Here is a 9,374-nt window from a genome sequence, read left to right on the forward strand (position 1 = left end):
TTATTTAACCAGGTAGGCTAGTTGAGAACACCTTTATTTAACCAGGTAGGCTAGTTGAGAACACCTTTATTTAACCACGTAGGCTAGTTGAGAACACCTTTATTTAACCAGGTAGGCTAGTTGAGAACACCTTTATTTAACCAGGTAGGCTAGTTGAGAACACCTTTATTTAACCAGGTAGGCTAGTTGAGAACACCTTTATTTAACCAGGTAGGCTAGTTGAGAACACCTTTATTTAACCAGGTAGGCTAGTTGAGAACACCTTTATTTAACCAGGTAGGCTAGTTGAGAACACCTTTATTTAACCAGGTAGGCTAGTTGAGAACACCTTTATTTAACCAGGTAGGCTAGTTGAGAACACCTTTATTTAACCAGGTAGGCTAGTTGAGAACACCTTTATTTAACCAGGTAGGCTAGTTGAGAACAAGTTCTCATTTACAACTGCGACCTGGCCAAGATAAAGCAAAGCAGTTCGACACAGACAACAACACAGAGTTACACATGGAATAAACAAAACATAGTCAATAACACAGTAGAACAAAAGAAAAGAAAAAGTCTATATACAGTGAGTGTAAATGAGGTAAGTTAAGGAAATAAATAGGCCATGGTGGCGAAGTAATTACAATATAGCAATTAAACACTGGAATGGTAGATGTGCAGAAGATGAATGTGCAACTAGAGATACTGGGGAGCAAATGAGCAAGATAAATAAATAAATACCAGTATGGGGATGAGGTAGGTAGATAGTCCATCTGTAAACAGCCCATCTATGTACAGGTGCAGTAATCTGTGAGCTGCTCTCACAGATGGTGCTTAAAGTTAGTGATGGAGATGTGAGTCTCCAGCTTTAGTGATTTTTGCAGTTTGTTGCAGTCATTGGCAGCAGAGAACTGGAAGGAAAGGCGACCAAAGGAGGAACTGGCTTTGGGGGTGACCTGCTGGAGCGCGTGCTACGAGTGGGTGCTGCTTTGGTGATCAGTGAGCTGAGATAAGGCGGGGCTTTACCTAGCAGAGACTTGGCAGCATGAGTGAAGGATGCTTTTATGCGATGTAGGAAGCCAATTCTAGATTTAACTTTGGATTGGAGATGTTTGATGTGAGTCTGGAAGGAGAGTTTACAGTCTAACCAGACACCTAGGTATTTGTAGTTGTCCACGTATTCTAAGTCAGAGGCGTCCAGAGTAGTGATGCTGGACGGGCAAGCAGGTGTGGGCAGCGATCGGTTAAAGAGCATGCATTTAGTTTTAATTGCATTTAAGAGCAGTTGGAGGCCACGGAAGGAGAGTTGTATGGCATTGAAGCTCGGCTGGAGGTTAGTTAACACAGTGTCTAAAGAAGGGCCAGAAGTATACAGAATGGTGTCGTCTGCGTAGAGGTGGATCAGAGAATCACCAGCAGCAAGAGCGACATCATTGATGTATACAGAGAAGAGAGTTGGCCCGAGAATTGAACCCTGTGGCACCCCCATAGAGACTGCCAGAGGTCCAGACAACAGGCCCTCCGATTTGACACACTGAACTCTATCAGAGAAGTAGTTGGTAAACCAGGCGAGGCAAACATTTGAGAAACCAAGGCTGTCGAGCCTGCCAGTAAGAATGTGGTGATTGACAGAGTCACAAGTGTCTCAATGTGCAGGATGCCAGCGTTGCGTTATGGTGTAGACATGAAACACTGAGGTAAATTTAAATAAGCAATTGCAAATGTCAGTCCAGAGAAGGACATTAAAGTTGGTTACTGACGTAGCTAGCTAGGTCTACATGACAAGATAACATTGTTTGTGCTAGCTAGCTAGGTCTACTAGACAAGATAACATTGTTTGTGCTAGCTAGCTAGGTCTACTAGACAAGATAACATTGTTTGTGCTAGCTAGCTAGAAAATTAGCTTAACGTTACTAAGCTAATATTGTTAAAAAATTGAATATTTTCTGTCAACACACAACAAGTACTATTAACTGAAAAGATGAAAAGCCACTCACCTTTCTGATAAAGTTGACGTGACATTCTCCCTTCTGGACGGGTGGAGGACAGTCAGGGGGCACGCTGTAGGAGGAGTGAGCCTGACTCCTCTCTGAGGCGTACACGACAGGGGAGAGGAGGCTCACCTTCACAACGTTCTCCCCTTCCCTCAACAACTGGCCTACGCTGAAGTCCTGAACATCAGGGAATCATGTTATCCAGTGGCCCAGCTTCAGTTGGTAAAGCATAGCGGCTTGCAATGCCCTCTGGGTAAAATGTATGCACGCTGTGTCTCTTTTGGATAAAGGTGTCTGCTAAATGGCTTATGTTCGTTATGTTTGGGCCAGATCAAACATAATCACTATACATACATACTACGTAAATGATAAAAACAGATTTGACAATTTAACTTAGCTGTCATTCATGATTAGACACACCTTGAATTATATGCTACAAAATGTGCAATATAAACAACATTCATGTGGTAAATAATATACTTTAAACAACATTCATGTGGTAAATAATATACTTTAAACAACATTCATGTGGTAAATAATATACTTTTTTCATACATATCTGCGGAACATGTTGTCTGTCTTCCCCACAACAACTCCATTCAGAGAGATGGACGCTACAGTGTCCACTCCTTCAAACACCAGCTGGACTCTTTGTTTAGCCCTGGAGCAGAGGACAGGAAGGTCTATCTTAGTAAAACTGAGGGGTGGCTCCCCGGACACAAATTAAGCCTAGTTATAGACTAAAAAGACAGCTCTATCGAAAGTTATTTTTAGTCCGAGACTAGGCTTGTCCAGTGTCTGGGGAACCGACCCTGAAAGACAAGGCTTGTCCAGTGTCCGGGGAACCAGCCCTGAAAGACAAGGCTTGTCCAGTGTCCGGGGAACCGGCCCTGAAAGACAAGGCTTGTCCAGTGTCAAGGGAACCGGCCCTGAAAGACAAGGCTTGTCCAGTGTCCGGGGAACCAGCCCTGAAAGACAAGGCTTGTCCAGTGTCCGGGGAACCGACCCTGAAAGACAAGGCTTGTCCAGTGTCCGGGGAACCGGCCCTGAAAGACAAGGCTTGTCCAGTGTCAAGGGAACCGGCCCTGAAAGACAAGGCTTGTCCAGTGTCCGGGGAACCGGCCCTGAAAGACAAGGCTTGTCCAGTGTCCGGGGAACCGGCCCTGGGAGTAGTGAATACAGTAACACCATGGGGCTGGAATTGTAAGCTGTGTAAACAGTACCTTAGCTCTGTTGAGGCAGAAAATGTAGTTGTGTATGTCCAGTTGTCAAGAGCGATCCACCTGTATGCTACATCATTGAACCTGAAGTAGAGATCCTGAAAGACAGAGAGACAGGAGAGAGAGAGAGACAGGAGAGAGACAGTAGGAAGACAGGAGAGAGAGAGAGAGACAGGAGAGAGAGAGAGAGACAGTAGAGAGACAGGAGAGAGACAGGAGAGAGACAGAGAGAGACAGGAGAGACAGGAGAGACAGGGAGAGACAAAAGAGAGAGAGAACCAGGCATTTTCATGTAAAGAATTAGGTAATTTGTCAGTCAGCTGATCTCAAGTACAGGTAGCTGTAGCCCAATATGGTGACTGGAGTATGGGTAGCTGTCCCCCAATATGGTGACTGGAGTATGGGTAGCTGTCCCCCAGTATGGTGACTGGAGTATGGGTAGCTGTCCTCCAATATGGTGACTGGAGTATGGGTAGCTGTCCTCCAATATGGTGACTGGAGTATGGGTAGCTGTCCTCCAATATGGTGACTGGAGTATGGGTAGCTGTCCTCCAATATGGTGACTGGAGTATGGGTAGCTGTAGGCCAATATGGTGACTGGAGTATGGGTAGCTGTAGGCCAATATGGTGACTGGAGTATGGGTAGCTGTCCCCCAATATGGTGACTGGAGTATGGGTAGCTGTCCCCCAATATGGTGACTGGAGTATGGGTAGCTGTCCCCCAATATGGTGACTGGAGTATGGGTAGCTGTAGCCCAATATGGTGACTGGAGTATGGGTAGCTGCAGCCCAATATGGTGACTGGAGTATGGGTAGCTGTCCCCCAGTATGGTGACTGGAGTATGGGTAGCTGTAGGCCAATATGGTGACTGGAGTATGGGTAGCTGTCCCCCAATATGGTGACTGGAGTATGGGTAGCTGTAGACCAATATGGTGACTGGAGTATGGGTAGCTGTAGCCCAATATGGTGACTGGAGTATGGGTAGCTGTCCCCCAATATGGTGACTGGAGTATGGGTAGCTGTCCTCCAATATGGTGACTGGAGTATGGGTAGCTGTCCCCCAATATGGTGACTGGAGTATGGGTAGCTGTCCCCCAATATGGTGACTGGAGTATGGGTAGCTGTAGGCCAATATGGTGACTGGAGTATGGGTAGCTGTAGGCCAATATGGTGACTGGAGTATGGGTAGCTGTCCCCCAGTATGGTGACTGGAGTATGGGTAGCTGTCCCCCAGTATGGTGACTGGAGTATGGGTAGCTGTAGCCCAATATGGTGACTGGAGTATGGGTAGCTGTAGCCCAAAATGGTGACTGGAGTATGGGTAGCTGTAGCCCAATATGGTGACTGGAGTATGGGTAGCTGTCCCCCAATATGGTGACTGGAGTATGGGTAGCTGTAGCCCAAAATGGTGACTGGAGTATGGGTAGCTGTCCCCCAATATGGTGACTGGAGTATGGGTAGCTGTAGGCCAATATGGTGACTGGAGTATGGGTAGCTGTAGCCCAAAATGGTGACTGGAGTATGGGTAGCTGTAGCCCAATATGGTGACTGGAGTATGGGTAGCTGTAGCCCAAAATGGTGACTGGAGTATGGGTAGCTGTAGGCCAATATGGTGACTGGAGTATGGGTAGCTGTAGCCCAATATGGTGACTGGAGTATGGGTAGCTGTAGCCCAATATGGTGACTGGAGTATGGGTAGCTGTAGCCCAAAATGGTGACTGGAGTATGGGTAGCTGTAGCCCAATATGGTGACTGGAGTATGGGTAGCTGTCCCCCAATATGGTGACTGGAGTATGGGTAGCTGTAGCCCAAAATGGTGACTGGAGTATGGGTAGCTGTCCCCCAATATGGTGACTGGAGTATGGGTAGCTGTAGCCCAATAGTACAATAAGAGAAACGGATCATTTTGCAGTAGTCTCCTATTTTTTTTCCAGAGCTGTATTTATTTTACCTTTATTTAACCAGGCAAGTCAGTTAAGAACATATTCTTATTTTCAATGACGGCCTGGGAACAGTGGGTTAACTGCCTGTTCAGGGGCAGAACGACAGATTTGTACCTTGTCAGCTCGGGGGTTTGAACTCACAACCTTCCAGTTACTAGTCCAACGCTCTAACCACTAGGCTACACTGCCCCCTCTACACTCTAACCACTAGGCTACGCTGTATGTGTTGCCACCCACCCACTCATTTAGTACATTTCTAAATTTGTATTATTCAAAAAGATCAGATACTGTGACATTTGAAAAATAAGACATATATATGATATATTTTGGACATAAATTCAATAATTATATTTGACAACCGAGATGCAGAAGGAGTACATGAGAATAAGAAGTAAAGTGTTGGTTCAAAGTTGTAGCAAATACATTATTAAAGGAACCCGACTTCTGTGTTTCATGATGATTATACCAGACAACAGTTTGGCCAAACACACACCGGCTAATAGAAGGCGACCATATTGGTTTTAGTGAGGGACCACTTGTTGTGATTGCTGTAGGTACACTGGCCAGTAGATGGCGATAGTATTGTTTAATTAAGTGAGGGATGACTGCTTTCCTTTCGACAACCACTCGCGTGTACTCCGTTCGCCATATTGGGCTGCAGCTTCCCCCTTCTCGCTCACCTGGCTAATCTTTTTTAAAGACAGAAGACATCACAACTCTTCTCACCTTGATAAAGCCCTGTTTCAGGAGAGCAGAGTGTACACACCCCGGTACCTCTGCAGGAAGCGACAGAGACCCATTTGAGTTCTGTATGGTCCATTTCCTGTTCAAGCTGAGATCGTGCTGCTCTTCTCTGGATACATTGTATCCGAAAAGGACGTGAAAACTCCCGACGTAATAAAGGACAACAAGAACGCTTCCTCTTTTCTAAACGCGCTCATTGTTGTGGCTTCTGCGGGAATTGTTGCCAGATAAAAGTATCTAGTCAGGTTTCAAACATTTAATAACAACCCAATTATCTATTAACACGTAATACTGCATTCAAGACAAGGAAAACTTCAAAGAAGAATAAAGAATGTTTAACATAATAATCACTGATTATAAACGTTGTAAAAAATAACATTTAAAAAACGCTGTATGTTCTTCGGTGCAAACGGCTTCTTCCTTGTTGTTAAAAATCACGTGACCACATATCAGCTGATCCAGTGCACATCACGTGGCAACATCTTCTTCTATTGGAGATCACGCAATTGAATGTGCATTCTGCCACCTTCTGTGCGGGGTGGAAACAGGATTCCCCAAATGGAACAAAATACCCACAAAAAAACTACCAAAAATACATATATAAACTAATCTAAATCAAACAATGTTTCTGTTTTTAAAAAAATGATAAAACAGATCTGATCCCAAGATAGGCTCAACCTGGGAGGACTGGTCTTCTGGTGCCAGTCCCCCTTGCAAAGTCTTTCAGATGTAAAATCCTTTAGTCACAAAAACCTTTCTGCTGCAGCCACAATAATACCCAGTTTCTTCAATTTCTTTGATACTTGTGCCGTACAGTTTATAACTGTGGCAATGACATTGACTATGTAAGGGTACACCTTATAAATAGCCTTGCTACTGTTATGTTACTGCTGCTCTTTAAATATGCGTTATTTTACTCTTATCTATTTTTTACTTTACACTTATTTTTCTTAAAAATGCATTGTTGGTTAAGAGCTTGTAAAGTAAGAATTTCACTGTAAGGTCTACCTACACCTGTTGTATTCAAGTATGTATGATACTACCAGGGATGTGATATTGATACTACCAGGGATGTGATATTGATACTACCAGGGATGTGATATTGATACTACCAGGGATGTGATATTGATACTACCAGGGATGTGATATTGATACTACCAGAGATGGGATATTGATACTACCAGGGATGGGATATTGATACTACCAGGGATGGGATATTGACACTACCAGGGATGGGATATTGACACTACCAGGGATGGGATATTGATACTACCAGGGATGTGATATTGATACTACCAGGGATGGGATATTGATACTACCAGGGATGTGATATTGATACTACCAGGGATGTGATATTGATACTACCAGGGATGTGATATTGATACTACCAGGGATGGGATATTGATACTACCAGGGATGTGATATTGATACTACCAGGGATGTGATATTGATACTACCAGGGATGTGATATTGATACTACCAGGGATGTGATATTGATACTACCAGGGATGGGATATTGATACTACCAGGGATGTGATATTGATACTACCAGGGATGTGATATTGATACTACCAGGGATGTTATTCATAAATGTTAATAAATGTTATTCATCATACCAGGCAATGCTCTTCCATTCCTCACTGGAGCCACATCTTGTTTTTAGCTGATAGGAGTGGGAACCCGGGGTGTGGCCGTCTGCTGCAGTAGCCAATCCGTGACAAGGATCGAGGAGTTGTTGTGTTCCGAGATGCCGTTCTGCACACCACTGTTGTTACTTGCCTGTTTGTGGCCCGCTTTCCAGCTGGATGTTTTTGTTTTGTCGCACAATTATCGGTAATGATAATTACATTTTTGATATCGATAATGGAAAAAAAAATTACATCGATAATGACATTTGTGATATAAATAATTTTAAAAAGTTTATAAAAAATAGTTTGATACAAAATGTTTAACAAATATATAAATAATTCTAATATGTATATATATATATATACACAAATATTTTATTATATCAATAATTGTCTTGTGTATTTTAAGGCAGCAAAATGTGAAAAATTTGCAAGGTGTGTGTAGACTTTTGAGTCACTGTATGTCGTAAGGAGCATGCAAATGCAATCCCACCCCCATGGTCATTATTTGATTTTTAAAACATAATTTAAAACATTTTTAATTATTGATATTGATCATATTTTTATATGAATAATGTAATTATTGATAAAATACAAATATTGATTTTTTTTTTAAAGTCATTAATATACAGTACGTTAAAACAGCTATAACCATGACTTTATCCAACTCAATATGCTGCCACTATCATAGTCTCCCGGTAGTCTTCTTTTCCACCCGTGGCCCCCAAAACAGAGTGGCCCCCACCCACACACACACACACACACACACACACACACACACACACACACACACACACACGACGATGCATTGTCCAAACTCAAGATGAAGAAATGAACTGAGTTTTACACCTGCATCTGGAAACTGAAAGTGATTCATGTTAACAGCCAATATCAACTGGGTTTATGTCATGTCAGTTGTCTGGAGTCCAGAGCAGAACCATCTGTCTATGGAGGGAGCAGGATCGGATGGAAAGCATGTTTTATCTGCACCACGCCATCACTTTGGAGGGCAGCCTGCCTGCTGAGTGCTCCCTGACAGCCGGGTAGTCCTGTTCTTCCTCACCAATTTCATAATACATTCGCCAGAAAATATCACATAATATTGAAGGCAGTGCGATGCCAGGAGCCACTGAAACATCTTTACATATTGCCAGTAACCACCAAAACATCTTTACATATTGCCAGAAACCACTGAAACATCTTTAGACATATTGCCAGTAACCACCAAAACATCTTTACATATTGCCAGTAGCCACTGAAACATCTTTAGACATATTGCCAGTAACCACCAAAACATCTTTACATATTGCCAGTAACCACCAAAACATCTTTACATATTGCCAGAAACCACTGAAACATCTTTACATATTGCCAGAAACCACTGAAACATCTTTAGACATATTGCCAGTAACCACCAAAACATCTTTACATATTGCCAGTAACCACTGAAACATCTTTAGACATATTGCCAGTAACCACCAAAACATCTTTACATATTGCCAGTAGCCACTGAAACATCTTTAGACATATTGCCAGTAACCACCAAAACATCTTTACATATTGCCAGTAACCACTGAAACATCTTTACATATTGCCAGAAACCACTGAAACATCTTTAGACATATTGCCAGTAACCACCAAAACATCTTTACATATTGCCAGTAACCACCAAAACATCTTTACATATTGCCAGAAACCACTGAAACATCTTTAGACATATTGCCAGTAACCACCAAAACATCTTTACATATTGCCAGTAACCACCAAAACATCTTTACATATTGCCAGTAACCACCAAAACATCTTTACATATTGCCAGAAACCACTGAAACATCTTTACATATTGCCAGTAACCACTGAAACAT

At 42.8% G+C, this 9,374-nt stretch overlaps 1 protein-coding gene across 1 annotated transcript in view; it reads right to left on the reverse strand.

The window, feature by feature from the left end:
* LOC118382526 (beta-mannosidase-like) overlaps nucleotides 1-6,064 on the reverse strand; it is a gene marked incomplete at its 5' end in the record, with an annotated part of 43,537 nt that extends 37,473 nt beyond the window's left edge. The window contains 4 exon segments of the mRNA XM_052512695.1: nucleotides 1,977-2,150; nucleotides 2,529-2,634; nucleotides 3,197-3,291; nucleotides 5,864-6,064. Coding sequence (XP_052368655.1) covers nucleotides 1,977-2,150; nucleotides 2,529-2,634; nucleotides 3,197-3,291; nucleotides 5,864-6,064 — 576 coding nt within the window.
* Between the last annotated feature and the right edge of the window lie 3,310 nt (nucleotides 6,065-9,374).

Source organism: Oncorhynchus keta, unplaced genomic scaffold (genome assembly GCF_023373465.1).
Source record: "Oncorhynchus keta strain PuntledgeMale-10-30-2019 unplaced genomic scaffold, Oket_V2 Un_contig_9162_pilon_pilon, whole genome shotgun sequence".
NCBI classification, from domain to species: Eukaryota; Metazoa; Chordata; class Actinopteri; order Salmoniformes; family Salmonidae; genus Oncorhynchus; species Oncorhynchus keta.